A 17,308-nucleotide genomic window follows, 5' to 3' on the forward strand; every position below is an offset into this window, starting at 1 on the left:
TCCCTGCCAAGTCCCGGCCTGCCGCCGGGGCTGACCCCACCCCGGCTCCATCTCTGCCAGTCAGGAGACGAGAGGACGTGCCACCCTCTGGCCTCCGCACGGCGCAGGCTGGCGCGGCCGCTGCCCTCTTCCCCGGCGACAGCAGGGCCGGCCCCGCAGACGGCGATGGGCCCGGCCTCCCGCGGGGACGAGGGACGCGGCGGCCGCCAGAGAGGACAGGCCCGTCCCCGGGTGACTTCCACGGCCGGCCGGGCCGGGCAGGCGCCGCGCTAGCCGAGCGCTTTCCGCCGCCGTTTGTCTCCCCTCTCTTCCCGTTCGCGCGAGCAGCTGCTGCTGCGCAACCCCTTCCCCGCCCGCCCGCTCGCCCCGGTGGCGTCGCCGCCTCCTCTCAGCTTCGCACGGCGCGGCCGGGTAAGCTGAGCGGGGCCGGCGGGTGGGGGGGGGCGGAGGAAGGCGCCGCCGCCGCCGCCCGTTGGGCCGAGCCGAGCCCTGGACGGGGGGGGCGCCGGGCAGCGGGGCGTTGGGGGCGCGACGTGAGCGCTGAGGTGCGGACACCTGCCCGGAGCCGGGCGAGCGGCGGGGCCGCCCGTCCCGGGGCGAGCCCAGCGCCTTGCCTGAGGGGGCGCCGAAGCGCGGCGGCGGCGACGACAGCCCCGACTTCTCTTCGGAGTTAACTTGGCGGTGCCGCCGCCGCCGGCTCTCAGCTCTCGAAGCGTCCCGGGAGCCCACCGGCGTGCGGGGCAGCGCGGGGCTGCCCGCCCAGCCCTCCCTGCCCCGCTCTGGGGGCGGCTGCCCGGCCCGCCGGGGCCCTCTCCCGCCCTAGCCGGCGGCGCGGCCGGGCGGTGGTCGGCACTCGGCCGCCGGGCTGGCTCGCACGGGCGCCGCTGCCCTGCGGCGGCGGGGCCTGGGCGGGCGCCGGAGGTGTGTCCGGGAACCGGCGGGGCGGCCGGGGCAGCCGCTGCGGCTGTGCTGCCCGGCGGCGTGCGGTCAGGAGCTCGTGTTAGGCTGGGACGAGGGCACCGTCTTTCTGCTGGTTTCGTCTCTTACTTTGTGCAGCAGCTGACGTTTGTACATGCCAAGAGCATGAAACGGGCGGTGCTGGTCTGTGGGATCTCACGCAAGAAAGAGATTACACGCAGATTCATGGCTTTCCATTGACCTGTCAGGTCTGTTGCCTGTCAGAGCGACTCACACACTCCACATTCTCTTGCTATATCTGGTAAACCTGTTGACTTCAGCATGCAGTGGGATTTTTTGGCGAGTTAAGTAATATGCTGCAAGTAACATTCTTTCCCACTTTGGTGTTAACTGCCTTTTAATTACATGGCTACTCTTGCTACAAGAGGAAGAATATCGCGCGCTGGCCACCCTCTCATCAGCCAGCGGCCTGTGACATGGAAGCTGATCACACAGCAGTAGCTGAACTGGTGGAACAGTTCATAATGGAGCAGGAATTGGCATAGAAGCAGATGGCACAGCTCTTCACACATCTTGCTGCTTTGCTTCTCTGCCAGCCTGGAGGCAGTCCTCTAAACTTTCTCTTCTGTCTTCCCATCTAAGTGCTACTTTATTGAGAAACACTGGTTAAGTGTGCTTTTAAAAGTGTCTCTTTAAGCAGAAATACTCTGGAGATCAGAAGCTAGCAGCAGGTTTTTATGTGTACCTGAATGCCTTCCGTGATTGTTTCTCTGTCCAGCAAAGTCTCGGTTCCTCCCTTTCGGGGAGCAGGAACTTCTGGTATGGACACTTGTTAGCTAGGACAGCTCATCTAGCTTCTCTCTGTCAAGCCTCCACTTCAAAGCCTCCACTCATCTAATATTTTTTCAAGACTCCTAGTAACTAGTGCTCAAGTTTCTGTGCCCTAATTTCTCAGTGCTACCTAATTATTAGTGTAATCTTCATGGCTGCAGTGATCGGAAGGGATCACAGGTGACTTTTGAACAAAAAAGCGTTGCGAACCACTTGTCCTGCTGTACTCGTTTTCTTATTTTTATGCATTTGGGGATGAAAGGCAGGTTAGTTGGAAAGAAATTCTAGACCAGGTTTTCAACAGAAAATTAGGTTTTTGTGTTTAGTTCTTCTCTTTGAACATTTGAGAATTTTTTTGTGTGATTTTACTTCATATTTTCTAGCAATCTTTTTGAAGAAGAAATGGCCAAAGCTTAGTACCTTATACAATTCAGATTGTACGAGAAACTTAGATATAATGATCAAAGGGGACTTACTAGTAGTGAGAGCATGCCACAAGGGAAAGTGTCCCATTCAAGGAGTGATGAATAAACAGGAAGCGGATCGGCACTGTACCATTTCTCTGGCTGCTATGTCTGATGCTTGATCCTTTACCTATTTTTTGTTGTTTTCTTTGTAAATAGTTCCACTAGCTTTTTGTGGTGTTGCTCACAGGTTTTCCAGATAGAGTGGGAGGAGGGGAAAAAAATACAATTCCTGTTTCCTTTTCCCTTAATATATTGATGAGCATGTATGAATATGAAAATCTTAAGGATCTTATGCTGAATTTATTTAAAAATTGTTTGCTGCTGGGGAGTAGTTATTTAATCTTCCAGTGTTTTCTGCCCTTATAAATGTAAGAAACAACATTTTCAAACAGATGTAGTGAATTTTGTGTTAGTTTCCACCCTAGTAAGGCATTCTCCGTTCTTTTTTTTTCCTTGAAAATTTATATTATCTGTCCAGTCTACTCAGTGCTGATAAAACTTCAGTTTGAGTTCTGCATCCAGATTTGAATACTGCTGTGCAAGGATAGCTGACCCATTTGAAAGAGTTCACGAAATAGCAGTGACAGTTGGAGATCAAGAAAGCATGGTCTGTGAGGAAAGATGGAAAGAACTGGATTTATTTAGCCCAAAGGCAAGTTGAAGGGGAGCTAATATGTAATAAGTGTTTAAAGTTGTAAAATGTTCTTGCATGGAAGAAAAGGAGCCATTTTGTTTTCTGTATTCACAGCAAATAAGAGAAATTGCAAGAAAATTCAGGTTAGATTAAAATAAGAGAAGATAAGGTAATTAAATAGTTTGGGTAGGCTGTGAAATCTCCATCAAAGGTCTGTAAGAGAAGGTTAGACAAATGGTTTTCAAGAAAGGGAACTGAGACTCTGCCTTGCGAAGGAAGTCTTAGGACCCTCTGCTCCTGTTTTTGGGGGGACTGAATCATTAGAAAAATGTTTGAAGGACATAAAACAAGAGCCATGGAGGAGCATAGGCCTTGTAACACTTGAATGTGTCTACATGCTATTTTGGAGGAAAACATGAGCTCACACAAAGCAACTGATCTGAAAGCAGTACAGCCACAAGAAACGTGGCCCAGTGCCAAGCTGAAAAGGCCCACTGAGAGTGATACTATCTAGTTTCTGAGTGTCAGATTTAACTTTATGTTGGCATTTTTTGCTGAAAGACAAAGCAAGGTGAGGCCAAGATGCCTTTTACTAGTTTTATATGCAAAGGAAGATAAATAAAAACTTATTAAAATATATCCAGAACAGTGAGGTTTAACTGCATTTAATTATAGAAACGTTTCAAAATCCTGTGTTTATATGCTTTGAGTTCCACTTGAAGTTAGGTGCAAATCAAAATAAAAATGAATGCTTATGTGACAAATCAAACATGTCACTTGCTGTTTTCTAGCATGATACATGTAGAAACCTCTGCAATGTGTTAGCGTGCGTTTGTAGTTGTTTCTTCTGTCCTCTGTAAGAACTGCAAAAGGCACGTACATGCAGAATTTTAACAGACCTACAGGAATTTTCATTTTTAAATTTTGCTAGGCCAGAAGAACACTTCAGTCTGCTATAACAGAGTCTTAAAAAGTTTTTGCACTTTGAGGCAATTTTTTCCATGTAGTTCACTATCAGCATTCTTGGTTACATAAAACCTGTGCTCTCTGGGTTATTACATATACATTCATTTCTCTTATGAAAGTTGAAAGTGTATTTTTAAATGAGAGGTATATGCAGAACTAAGAAGGAACTTTTAAAGTGTATAAATCATTAAAAAAAAATAGAGCTTTTATATTGCAGTAAAGGAGTGGTTGCTTGCTTGCTTGCTAGATATTGTTCAGGTGAGGGGGATGTTTGCATCACTTCAAATGCCAGTGATCCTTAGACAGCCTTTGTTTGCATGACTTGAACCTCATCTTTTAAATACAGCAAGTGCATTTATCCCTCCCTTTATCTGTTGGTTCACAGGTCTGTCACCAATTATTTCATACCCCGCTCCAGTAAGCATCATCAGCCTCAAATGAAACAGCTGTTCAAGACAGCAAAACAGCTTTTTCTGTAACAATTAGCATAAGGGGAACAGAATGCGTAGAGAGACTTAAATATATACCATTTGAATACATAGATACAGCATATAAGGTGTGCAAAATGTGTATCACTAACTGTAGTACATTTCAATAATGTATTTTAGTAGATGGGAATATGGCTGTACCTGAAAAGCACATCTGAGCTAGCCGTATGCAAAAGTCTTTCAGTCCGTCTTTCAGTCCTTCCTGGTTGGACTTAGGTATGAGGTTGTCACTGAGCTGTTGTAAGATTAAATTAATTCTAGAAGTGCTATGAAATTGTGAAGAATAAATTAATTAGAAGAGCTTTGAGGTGTTTGAGTGATACAAACAAATTCATAACTGGTAATCGTTCTTTCAATACCCTGTGAAGTCTAATGCTGCACTTATCACAGCAAAGTGATACACACTGCTTGTAAAAAGCTTTCAGAGCCTGAACTTACTTTTTTATTTAAAAAAAAAAAAAGTCATTCATAGAGAAGTCCAGCATTTTTATACATTCCAGTTTAGCAATGTGTCTGGTACAGAAAGTAGCATAGCAAGTTTAATAAAAACTTGAGAGTGATTCTGCTCAAGTCATGGCGTTTGAATTATCACATTTTTGTCATGAACAAGACAGGTTTCCAGTGTCAATTCTGCCTTTTCTGTGTCTCTTCCATGATCTTTTGCTTGGCCATCTTAATTTAGGTTAATGGAATCTTAACAAAAATTCATTTTAATTTATTGTGACATTGCAAGAAAAGTTTTAATGTTTGCCTTACTTTCACTTTCTAAGCTTAGTGTGGATCTGGTTATTAAAAGCTGCATGTACACTTGAGCTAGGAGCCTAATGTATGCACATGTTGTTTCTGTTCTTCCTTGTCAAACTGTATTTCAGAATCTTTACATATGTAGAAAAAGTAGGAAATCTGCTGAAAGAAGACATCAGATATAAATGAAAAATAATTAATAACCTCTGTGTGTGTGTTTCATAGTCTTTGATTAATTCAGAAGCCAAGGCAGAAAAGGGAGAGGTAGAAATGGGGAAAACGGGCAAAATGCAGAAGTCTGTATTGCTCAATAAGCCAAACTGGTCTTCAGGCACCTTATACTGAGGACCTCAGAGTTTCTTTAGTTAGTGAAAACTAAATAAAAATTAAATTGTTGAAATAATTGCAAAATCAGATGTTTGGACAGAACAGAGGTTCTTTTAACATTGGGTTTAAGTTTTATGCCCCAGCTTCCCTGTCAGTAAACACTGTGCACTTTAGCACTATGAGTAGGCATAACCTTAGCATAGTGCTTGAGTTCAGTGGGTAGATGTAAAAGATTTTCTTTTTTTTTTTTTTTTTTTTTTTCATGTAACTAGCACAAGGGAGTAAAACCAGAAGCAGGTAGAAAGAAGGAGGGCCTTTGGAGAAAGCATGGTGAAAAGAGAAGACTTTGGAAACAGGTTAGAGAAGACCAGAGAGACATCAGAACACAGCAAGGCACAAAGAGAGAAAAATATTTGTCTTGTCCTTCTGGTTGTCGTAATTTAGGTCTCTGTTTTACAAGGAGGTTGATTCAGGTCTGTGAAAAACTCTGTTGCACCAGTGGTACTGATCCTCCCACACAAAGTAATTTAAGGGAGCAAGCCTCCAGAGGCACATTGAGAAAACAGTCTTTGTCTTCTTTGGTTTTACGTCAGCATTCATTTTTGTTCTGTGGCATCACATATATATGTGTGTGTGTATTTAACATGTAGGATAGCGGTGACTTATTTCTACAGACATATTCTGGGAAAACTGCAGTTCTCTTGTCTTTCATCTAAATATTGAGGAAGTTGGTTTATTTTTTTTATATGTTTTGTTGTTGTCGTTGTTTTCCAGTTCTGTATGCAGCCTGGAAATAAAAACAACTGTTTTGCTCTGCTATTTAAAAAGTCCAGGTGGCATGCTATACAAGATCAGAGTATGTTTGTAAGTAAAGTATTAGTCTCCTCTATAGTGAAAAGACTACTGATAAACTTCTGGGTCACAAGAGGAAAGCATGTGTGGTTTCAACAGGTGACTGAATTGTATGTTTAGTGGTTTTTACAGATAGACATACAGAGCTGAAGAATCACAAGTTGAAATGAGTAACCAAGAGGCTGATGTTCTACGTTGCTGGAGATGTAGAAAATATATAGCAAATTCTGTTTGCCTTGCAAAATGTCATGGAAAAGAACCATCCAGAGTAAGTATAGCATCTGGAGGGAGTTTGAAACTTTTTTCAGTGCCATTGGTTTTAAATAAAGGAGAAGTATTGGACTTGCTCTCCCTTAGTAATTAATCTCCTATGGATATAAGTACTAAAATATGGACAATTCCATAGAGAATAACGTAAGCAGTAATGCTAGTGAAGCCAAGTAGGCAGTGATCACCTTTAGGTTCTGTGACATAAAGGCTGGTATTCATGATACATTTGACTGCTAGCTTGTGTAGAGTATACAGTGTTACCATTTTTCATATAAAAATGGGTTCTGTTTTTGACAGTTTTAATGAAGTAATTTTTTTCTTTAAATATCTCTCAATAGAGAACTCTTTCTTTCTAATGTGTGTTTTAAATACTGACACTAATTTCCACTGCAGTAGTTAACTGTGTGTCAAATATTCCTACATCAGAAACTTTTGCTTTTCATTTTGAAACAGTGGGAGATAGGCTGTGCACAAAAATAGTTCAGAAGATTAGCCTGCCCTAAGAGGGGGATGCCCTGCCAGACTAAAAATACCACTTTGTAATTTACATCATCTTTATTAAAATTAACAGAAAAATAATCATACAGCATAAAAGAATGACAGAGTATTTCCTGCAGCTTTATAATGGCAGTTAGTAATCATGAAGAGTTATAGTCTTTCCAGATATGCCAAGAAGGCTATGCTTACATCTTATGATCTTGAATCAAAGCGAAAAAGCAAATAGAAACAAAGGTGTTGCTATTTTTTATTAGCGCACTAGAAATGCAACAACATTCTTTTTGGCATGGAGGAGGGTACAACCAACAGAGGTAGAAATAAAGTTATTGTTTTTTAAGAACCTGATAGTATTATTAGTGAAACCCATTTTAATCACTCCACTTACAGAGCTTGAGGTTCTGGAATATTTTTCATGCTTTATACTGGAGGAGTTTTATTTTGTGCATGGTTTGAAGCATTTGTGGGGCGGGGGGGCAATTTCAACTCCTTTCATGGAAAAAATGTAGTGAAAAGAAGGGGGTGTCTTCATCCATGCCCCATTGTGGAGCTTTTAATTGCTAGTGGAGATCCACCATCATTGTGCACAAGACTGACGTAGCTCCGGCTTTAATTATGTAGATAGCAGATAAAAAAACATAATTTAACACTACTTCCCAAGACACTGGGAGGCAAAGATTGTACTATGATGAGAAGAGTAATGTTTTCAGTATGTTGGCTTTCCCTGATGAATTTTAGACCTTCAGTCAAAGACATAGATGAAATATGAGTAAAAGAGAAAAATCTTAGAACAAGTCTTAAAACCAAATGTTGAACTTAGGAATGCAGTTTAAACACTTTAAATCAGAATTGTATCCAAGTTGGAGTACAGGTACTCTCCACAGACAGGAGGAAGCATAGATGTGCCAAATGGATCTATCTGTCTGCTATTATTATTTGGAGAATTTCTAAAACCTTCTCTCTTCTGTGTATAGCCCCACTTCCAATTTTCAGCATAATGAAACTTTTATTCCCATGGGTTTCACAACATAGGAGTCAGTAATTTTCCATATTCATAAATTTTAACAACTGATTTTAAGACTTTAACACTCACCAGAGTTTCCTTGTATTTGTAGCCATCTTTATAACTCTACTGACATTCTAAACCCTATTACAAGATTTAATTACACTTGTATCACTTCTGTGCTAAAAGATAGTTAATTGTTTTTATTGTAGTATGTTAGTGAAATGCTACAGTTTTTTAGATTTTGTTTTCTCTTCAGTTGGTCACATCATTGCAGTAAAAACTCAAAAGTTGCTAAGGGTCCCTAGTTTCTCTGCTAGTTATTCTAACAAGCATTAGAAAATGAATTTAAAACTGTTTGTGGCATAGTTGTGCAGTACTAACCACAGTCTTCTTATAAACTAGATCTTAAATTTTCATATCTTTACTGTAAAATTATGCCAGCTGATACTGCTTCTGAAATAAATTTCTGAATATACTTAGAAGATCATCAGTTGCATACTTTCTGTTCTTGTAAGCAAAACAAACCCACCTCCAAATGCCTCCATCTCCACAGTGGAGTCTGTCCAATGTCCTTAGATTCAGTAATAGAGAATTATTGACAGCATCTACCTGATTTTTTGCTTAAAGAATGTACCTACATCTTCGAGCTTTATCATTTGTTAATAAAATATTTACTGAATTTGGGAAGCTGACTTCTGGCTATATTCAAACAAAAAAAAGCTTACATTAATGTTGAACATCAATACAATAATTCTTTTTTTAACAGACATCACAACCTTCAGCTGCTGCTCAGGAGTCTTGCAATGTATGGCATGTGAACTTAGAAGCTATTCCAGAGTGGGTGAAATGTGTCATTGAAAAGGTAGATCTTTTTTTGCTTGCATCTTTATCGTTCAAAATGTGAAGTAAGTAAGGAGAACATATTTCAAGGGCACTTTTTTCCCAAGGCCCATGTCTATTACAGAGACCTTCTGAGTGAATTTTTATCAGTAACCTCTATCATTACCATTTACAGAGGCTTTTTTTCCCTCTTGAATGTGGTTTGGTTTTTTTTTTTTTTTTGTATGCACAAAATCTGCCAGTGATAAATTGTGTTCCTGCCCATTTATAGATGAATGTATTTGTGTTTGTCCAAATAACTGTCATGGGCACCTCTGCATATTTTGTCAATGCTTAAAATTATATTTGTTATCTAGGCTTTGGGTTTTGGTTTGTCTTGATCATTGTGTCTTGCAGTACTAATGCATATGTTAACAGTGACAGTAAGAAGTGTGTTTCTCCATAAGACTGGACTGGCGGTTTGTTAAGAGATCAGTTGTTGGAATATGATGTGATGCCTTTTAAATTTAATGTGCTGTTGTGTCATATGAATAGAAAGTAGTTTCCTTCCTGCAAATCCAAAGGTCTGATGACAAGCCAGTGTCCCTGCTTTTGAGTTTTAACACCCCATTTGAAACTACAAACCATCTCATAACTTTCTTGTACTGATTGCTTCAGTTGAACGTTTTCTTTGAGTTATTTTAGGTCTAGAAGTTAATGTTGTTGCATAGATACAATAAGCAGAAACAGTGCTTTTCTTTTGCCCTACAGTTTTTCTCTGATGAGCCTTTGATTTTGAGAGGCAAATGGTATCTGCATTCCTTTCTGCTTAGACTTCAGTGTCCTAAGTTTTACTATAATGCAAGTAACTTCTGATCTAAGCAAATCCACCCTCAAAATTATACACAAAGAAAAAAAATGTTATGACTGTAAAACTAAGCATTCAAAAATTGAGAAAATTTGTTTCATCTTCCTTCATTGTTTCACTCTATTTTGTTAAACATTAATTAAACATTTTTAAAAATTAATGATCTCTTATACTTCAGTAGGGCATGACAAAATAGTGTATCTGTTTCAGAAACATTAATCTTGGGGGTGTGTGTGAAAATTAGGGGTGATGAGGTATTTCCCCATTTGACAGAATTGCCTAATCTTGAAAGCCTAAGGATGCAGTTTTTTACAGTACTTTGCATGTTACATTATTTCAGTAAAATTGGATTCAATATTGATACTAATATTATTCTTTTTACCTGTAGTTGTAAATGTCCAGCCTTCTGCATTTGAAAGCCTAGAGGGTCAGGTTGGAGGCCTGGGAAATACAAAACCCCATAGGCTGCTCAAAGAAGGTTTAACATACTTGCTCAAGATTGCAAAGGAGCAATTCTCTGCTGGTGGCAGAGACAGAGAATGCAGTTCTTTATGAACACCTTCAATATTTTAGTGTTCATAGTGTTCTTTAATATCCTGGGAACTCTTGCCTCATTCACTTCTGACTTCTCTGGAAAGATCCTGTGGGTTTATGGATAAATGTGTGGGGTTTTTTAAACAATTCTGACTTATCCCCAGATCCTCTTGGGCTCTGAATAATTTTGTGATCATGTGTTATTTTCTCTTGTATGACTCCTGAATCAAAGGCTAAATCATTTTACATAAGCACAAAGTCTATTTGCAGGCTGTAAAAACCCACTGCTTCCCAGCCAGTTCTTTTTTGCCATCTGTCCTTGTTCTTAACCAATCTCATTGGGTTTCATGCACACATTAGTGTATAGATAATCTTCAATAATTATAAATCTAGCTAGTGCTGCTAGTGACCTTCATTGACCTGCATTTTCTTTTCCCCATCACTGATCACTTGTTTTAGCTTCTTTGGCTAACCCTTCCTAGTTTTTCCTCTTTAAGCAGCCCATCATTAAATCTGTGTACCCTCAGCTCCTTTTCAGATCTTGCTGATTTTCCCCCCTACCACCTCCTCCACTAGTAGGCTGTTACTTCTTTTACTGAGTCAATGCTTCCACAGTCCGTTGCCAAACTCACGCTAAATCAGTCCCGGACTCCCTTGTACTGCACCTCATCTCCCAGTCTGCGCATGTAGGACATAGAGATGTCCTTTTTCTTCCCTGCTGTCTCTTGCATTCTCATTTTTGCCCGGCTCCTAGCCTTCTTCCCTAACCTTCATGAGTCACTCCTCTCCATAGTCCCTGAATGCCAGAAATACTCACTAAAGGCACTAGAAAGTGCTTTTCCCTGAATTTTAGTGCCTAGCCCATGGCATCTGGGAAAGGGAGTGTGGGAGACTTACACTAAATCTCTGAACCAGTTTAATCCTTCTTTGTGAATGGCATATGCACACATTGGTCAGCCTTATAAACTGAGACTGTGCATGTTCAAGATATTTTCAGGGATTTGAAAGTTTTTGGGCATATGTAAACAGAGATTTTTTTTTTCTCTAAGTTAAAAAACGTGTCCAAATTTAAACAGATTCTCATAGGCGCAATGAAAGGCATGTCTTTGATACTTTGTGAAATCTTGAGGTTTTAACCCACAAGGCAGAAGTACATTTCTCAAAGAAGTGTTTCCAGAACTTTTTCTAGCATTACATGTGAAAAATAATCTTTTTTCCACACAAGTTTTTTTTCTGAAACAGCAAAATTTGTTTTACTGAAACTTTCTGAAGCATCAGCCATGGAATCATTTTCCCAAACTACCTTGAAAGACATTTGCAACTGAAAGCAGTGAAATGTTGGGCAGCTTCTGTATTCATGGCTCAACTCCACTTTAGGCACACTAGTGAGTAACGTGTGACTGGAGTTGATAATGTTTCTCATCTGGGCTTTGATCCTACAAATACTTGCATAACTTTAATCCTCAAGAATGTTTCTGCTGACAGATGAATATATTTACTGAAAACACTAACAGTTGTGCAAATGTGTAGGAGTTTATAGATCTTTGATACATATTTTCTTTTGAAAAAGTGCCTTTGGTATTGAAATGAAATTCATAGAATTACAAATAATGAAAATAACTGTCTACGTATAGATAGACTATTAAGGATTTGTCATGGTATCTGCACACAGATTATGTTGTAATACTACATACACCAAAATACAAGTACCATTTCAAGCTTTCATAGGGAAAGCGAAGTAAAAAGCTATATTCTTTTTGTAAGAAATCTCCTTCCACTCTACTTAGTATGCAAGAAATGTATCAGCACTCAGAAGACTCAGCTGAGAAAGTGTGCTTGCCAATTCCAGATTAACATGGTAAATTGATTTCACTACTTTAAAGTATCTAATGTTTTCATTAGTATTGGAGCATTATTCTATCTATGGACAAATTTTAAACATATTTCAAAGCCTCTACATTTTGAAATGTGTGTTGTAGATTTCTTAGAATTAGTTATCACTGCAGCAAGCAGAGTTTTGACCAGAACATTATTTACGGTGGATTTTCTTTCTGCTGTGAAGTCAGTTTTATTGTGTTTGAAAAACAAAAAGTAGACCCTTTTATTAAAGGAGAAAAGTAACTCTAGTAATGATTTCTTAATCGTTTATTTACAATGAATGTGTTGGGTGTTTTCTTCTTTTCTTAATAGACACAGTGGACAATTGGAAAACTGCACTGTCCATTCTGCGAGGCCTGCTTAGGGGGCTTTAACTTTGTTTGCAACACAAAGTGTTCCTGTGGACAGGTAGTAAATATACATTTCTGCAAAAGTCAGACTGACTATCAGCCAGCTTTCTCTGTTAAATTGGCAAAATCATCAGGAAAACACTTACCTCTCCTCAAAATTCAGTCTGGTTTTAGCAAGGATACCTGCCATGAAGTGGTAACTGCAACTTTGGAAATTGAAAATCAAGGGCTTTCATACATGGCCAGAAATAACAATGGCACTGGAAGATTAACAGAAGCACTTTGTCTGGAAGTAAGAGCTCCCAGATTTGAGATGAAAGGTAAAAAAGTTCCCTTAAAGACATTAAATCCAAACCCACATCTTTCTGCTTCCTATCCTATGAATGATGCATGCACTGTAAAAGCTTTTCACAGAAGATCACATAGTTTGGATTTAAATATCAGAGAGAGACTTGTTTTGTCACCTGTGTTATATGAAACTTGCAGTATGGGAACAATTTACCGTGACCAAAATGAAAATCCACCTGCTTACACACGAAGTGGCTTGCAATTAGAGTCCATTAGGAAAGATGGTAGTTCTTTTCAGGACCTATATAGTTCCAGTGCTGACAAACTACAAAAAAGGTTTAGAGTTACTTCCTTTACCACATTAGTACATAGAGAAGCAGAAAGTGAGTGTGATTTTGAAGCTACTGGACGATCTTCTGGGAGTGCCATTGCTGATGGGTCACCTTTTGTGATGAACCTTTCTTCACCTACAAGTGTTGTAGAAGAGGAAAAATACATCACACCTGTTGGTCTTGTGCAGCCTACAAGTATTTCCTTCAACCAAAAGCTGAGTAAGAGAGAAAGAAACAAGTTGAAAAGCTTGAGGAGAAAACAAAGGCGGCGACAACGGTGGCTACAGAAGCAAGTAGGTGTTTAAAATTAATTATGCTACTTTTTTTTTAAAGCTTGCCTTGCTTTTATAAGTCATTCTGACTTTTTTTTTGATGCTGTCTCTTAATACTGGTTTAACGTGGTACTGTCTAGAATCAGCTATCCTGCAAACAAGGATTTATGACCTCTTCCTACATGTAGCTTTTCTAATTCAGCCCATCAGGTTTTTTTCAGTGTAAAATCAAACCTTGGTGGGTAAAAACTACTTTTTGTTGGCCTTCTTATGGTTTTGTGATGTAATAACAAAATTGAAGTGGCCGTAAAATTTAATCAGTGTGATTAAAGGAAAACTAAACATTCAGATCGTCTGAATGAGAAACCCTAGCATTTCAGATTTCCTAACTTTTAAGTAATGACATTTTGAGTTAATTTTACAGTTAAGAAAGTTGTATGTTTTAAAAGATGTTTGCATTTATTATTTATTGTAACACAAATATTTTTCTTTGAGTAAAAATTGATTGTTGCTATTTAAAATATTCGTCTTTAGTAGGTAAATATTTTGTTTTCAAATCTGATAGAAATGTTACATATGCTTATCAATTATAAAACCATGGTTTCTTTCTTCAAACCATCTAAAGCAGAACAGAATTAAAGACCATAGATGGTCATGCAATTTTTGGTGTTTGAGGGGGAGAAAGACCAGGAAGATGTCTTAAGATGAATAACACAGGGTTTTTTTGCTCTGAAATTCAGTAGGAAGACTAATGATAATGTATACCTTTAAAAGAAAATTTCTCATCATAAAGTTCCTGATACAAAATACTGTGTGGCCAAGCAAGAGCAAACATACTAACTCTCATCAGAGAAATAGTATCTACTCAAGAAATGACTCCTGCTTTGGGTAGGTGTGTCACTGTGATAATCTTAGAATATTCCATAGATGAAGTGTAGTGACCTGTAAAGCTCTTATTTCATGGATTTTTTTTTTTAATGTGATTGCTTTACATTTTATAATAGTCAAGTCTAATTTAATATTTATGCCTCACTGAGAAATACTAAGCTTATTTGAATGGACTATGCTTAGGTTAGGTGCCAAATAGTTTTCATTGGTCTGCATTTAATGCAATGGGATATATAGGACCAGTAGTTCATGTATGGATCTTTATTAGCCCTTTGTACCTAAATGATTATTATCCTTAGTATTCAGTTGTCCTTACACAGTTCCACTCCTCTCACACACTAAATGACTTCGAACTCTTTCCTACATGCAATTGACAGAGCCTTTAGAGTATAGTACAGAATGGAAGCAGAGCAGTGAATTCGGGTTTGAGAGGGAGATACATAGAGGCTGTCTCTCTCAATTAAATGTAAGAACCAGCTTGAAAATGTGATGGGTCTGGGACATATCATGAGACTTTTCAGTATGGCATGCATATATTCTTTCATCTTTGGGAAGTTTTTTTGTTTTGTTTAAAGAAACATTTAAATTGGCATTGTGATATTTTGAAAACTTGTTCTTATTTTGTAAAATGCGTCTCCGAAACTGAGTGTAAAGAACCTTTCCAAGATCTGGATGTCTTAATATTGAACACTTGTTTTATAATAACTCTAAAAATTCTTAGGTGTCTGAGTCCCTAAAATGGCTTTAAAAATTCCAGGCCTCATTGTTTCTGTTAAATGAAACGATGATGCAAAAGCACAGTATATACAAGCGTTTGCACAGTCATGTCATCTGCAGTCTCTCCAGCCACTTTAATCTTTCTTAGATGTTACTTTCAAGAATAAAGTGTTGTACAAGTTTTCCAAATTTGTGATAGCTAAGAAAGAAAAATACACTTTCAGATCTTCTTCTTTTTAAACTGTACTTAATGAATTCCTACATTATTTTTAAGTTTCATATGGCAAATGTTGTACAGTTGTTAAAACTGGTATGTCTAATCAGTAAGCATATGGTTTACAAAGTACAAAAAATTAAAAAATAAGTATGTAAAATAAGTGATCTGGTTTCAAATAGTAGTTTTGAGGGGAAGATATTTTGGTCTTGCATTGATTCATTAACCTTGGTGAAAGTCTGTGATTGTGGCATGGAATATTTAAACGGGCCTACTTCTCAGACTCAGTGTTAAGCAGCATGTGTGGCTAGTGCAGCTGTGTTTCCCATTGCTCTGGTATCCTCCCAGGAAAATGTGGAGCTAGAAAATCATATCCTCCTAACAGCCTGACATGTCACAAAAGGGGATGCTCCTCAGCCACACACTCCTTCTCGTGGCTGCTCCCCTCTCGTGTGCCAGTCTAGGTATCCTCCCTTTTCTTGCAAGTTCCACTTACCGTCTTTTTTCTTCAGCATTCTGGCACCCCTCCTTGTAAAAATGGGCATTTTGTTACAGTGGTACTTACAATAGGAAGCTGATCTGTGGTACTTCGCAACCATGATTTCCAGCATACTTACCACATATGTTTAGGCAATCAGATAGTAAAACTTCACAAAGGCAAAAAAGCATAAACCTCTGAGTAGATGGAGTGAGAGTTTTGATAAATGACAGTGGGAAGTATTTCATTTAAGTGCTCTTTTAAGAAGTACTTCAGTGCAGCAGAACCCTGGTGTGAGGTGAGTCTCTTCTAAGGTCTCTGTGTTAAAGGTACTGTGCATATCATTTTTATCTTTAATTAAAGCTATTCTGGAGAGCAGTCCGATAGAGCAGACCTGTTCAGACTTTGGAATTTCTTTGTGAATGCATAGATTGCTTATCTAGTTTATTTTGAATTGTGATAACTGTATCTGTTAAAAGTTTTTTCTGTCTTGCAGTAAGCCAAAATGTGCCCATAAACGTCGTGTCGTGGCAGAATGCACTCTATTATTAAGTTAAAGTGTATAAACCTTGGATTGTAAATCGGAGCGATTCTGTGAGCTCCTGACCTGCACTTGTCCCCCCACCCGGAGGCCTGCTCTGATGCAGGCTCTGTGGTGAAGGTGCAGGACTGAGCTAGCCTGCTAACAGCAGAGGGACCCAACCTTCCTCTGTCTGCTCTACACGGCAAAGCTCTTAATGCTTGTGAGGGGTATACTTGAATTTTGTGTGTGTGTGCGCGCACGTTTGTGTTCATGGGGGATATTTAGGTTTCTGGTATTTTGTTAGGATGTGATAATAACTACTTAAGTCTAGGAATTGCAAATATTAATAACAGTTCTTGTTATTGTTGCTATAGCTAAGAAGATGAAGTATTTCTGTTATAAATTCCCTTTTGTGTGTATCTTGTTATATGTTTGCATTGTTTGCTAATGTCTGAAGCTTGTAGTAATTTTCTGAAAGATCTCAGACAGAAATACCATATGTGGCTCCTCCAATTTTATTTCATTTCTCTTCACAATCATTTTACACAGAGGAAGACTACGTAGCCAGCTTCAAAACTGCAGTATCCTCTTGGAAATGATCCTCATCCATCGGGAAAAATACTGTTGGCCTCTTTGCCTTATTTTATAACTTGACATATCACCAGTTCTTTTGTATCTTTTTCAAAACCTGAAAGTTTTGTCTTAAAAGGTGACTAGTAGTCAGTTTCCATGAAGTGAGTTTACTTTCATGCTCCCAGCATTTATCTGCACTCAGGGTAAACAGGTGGGTGAGATACTGCATTGTTTATCCACAGTGTCAGATGCTGTTACCTTGCCCTGCAGCCTTGTGATAAATGAATTTAGTCTCAAACAGGATTCCAGTCAAAGTTTACAATTTATTAAATGAATAAAGGCAAACAAACAGCGCTGGGCACGCCACAAGCCTCTGCTCTACCAAGATGCGCGCTGTGAAAAACAACCCAGCTTCTTTTATAGTCTAACATAAGTTACATATTCATACTAGGCATGTTCTCCTAAAAGGCTCTCCACCTCCTGGTTGTGTGGGTGCGGTAGTTCTCCTAAAAACTTCTTGAACTCTCCTCATTGGCTGAGGGGTCCTTCATGCAATGTATCTCCGACCAGGCTCCC

General features: G+C 39.3%; 1 protein-coding gene across 2 annotated transcripts in view; it reads left to right on the top strand.

The window, feature by feature from the left end:
* Positions 1 to 436: 436 nt before the first annotated feature.
* Positions 437 to 17,308, top strand: part of RNF180 (ring finger protein 180) — a 90,500-nt gene continuing 73,628 nt past the window's right edge. The window contains exons 1-3 of one of the 2 annotated variants that reach the window (XM_075020926.1): positions 437 to 6,495; positions 8,765 to 8,860; positions 12,410 to 13,360. In XM_075020926.1, coding sequence (XP_074877027.1) covers positions 6,394 to 6,495; positions 8,765 to 8,860; positions 12,410 to 13,360 — 1,149 coding nt within the window. In that variant the 5' untranslated portion in view covers positions 437 to 6,393. The remainder of the gene's footprint in view (positions 6,496 to 8,764; positions 8,861 to 12,409; positions 13,361 to 17,308) is intronic. The other variant, XM_075020928.1, reaches the window with a different exon arrangement.

The sequence above is a fragment of the Buteo buteo genome, chromosome Z, assembly GCF_964188355.1.
Source record: "Buteo buteo chromosome Z, bButBut1.hap1.1, whole genome shotgun sequence".
In the NCBI taxonomy this organism is placed as follows: Eukaryota; Metazoa; Chordata; class Aves; order Accipitriformes; family Accipitridae; genus Buteo; species Buteo buteo.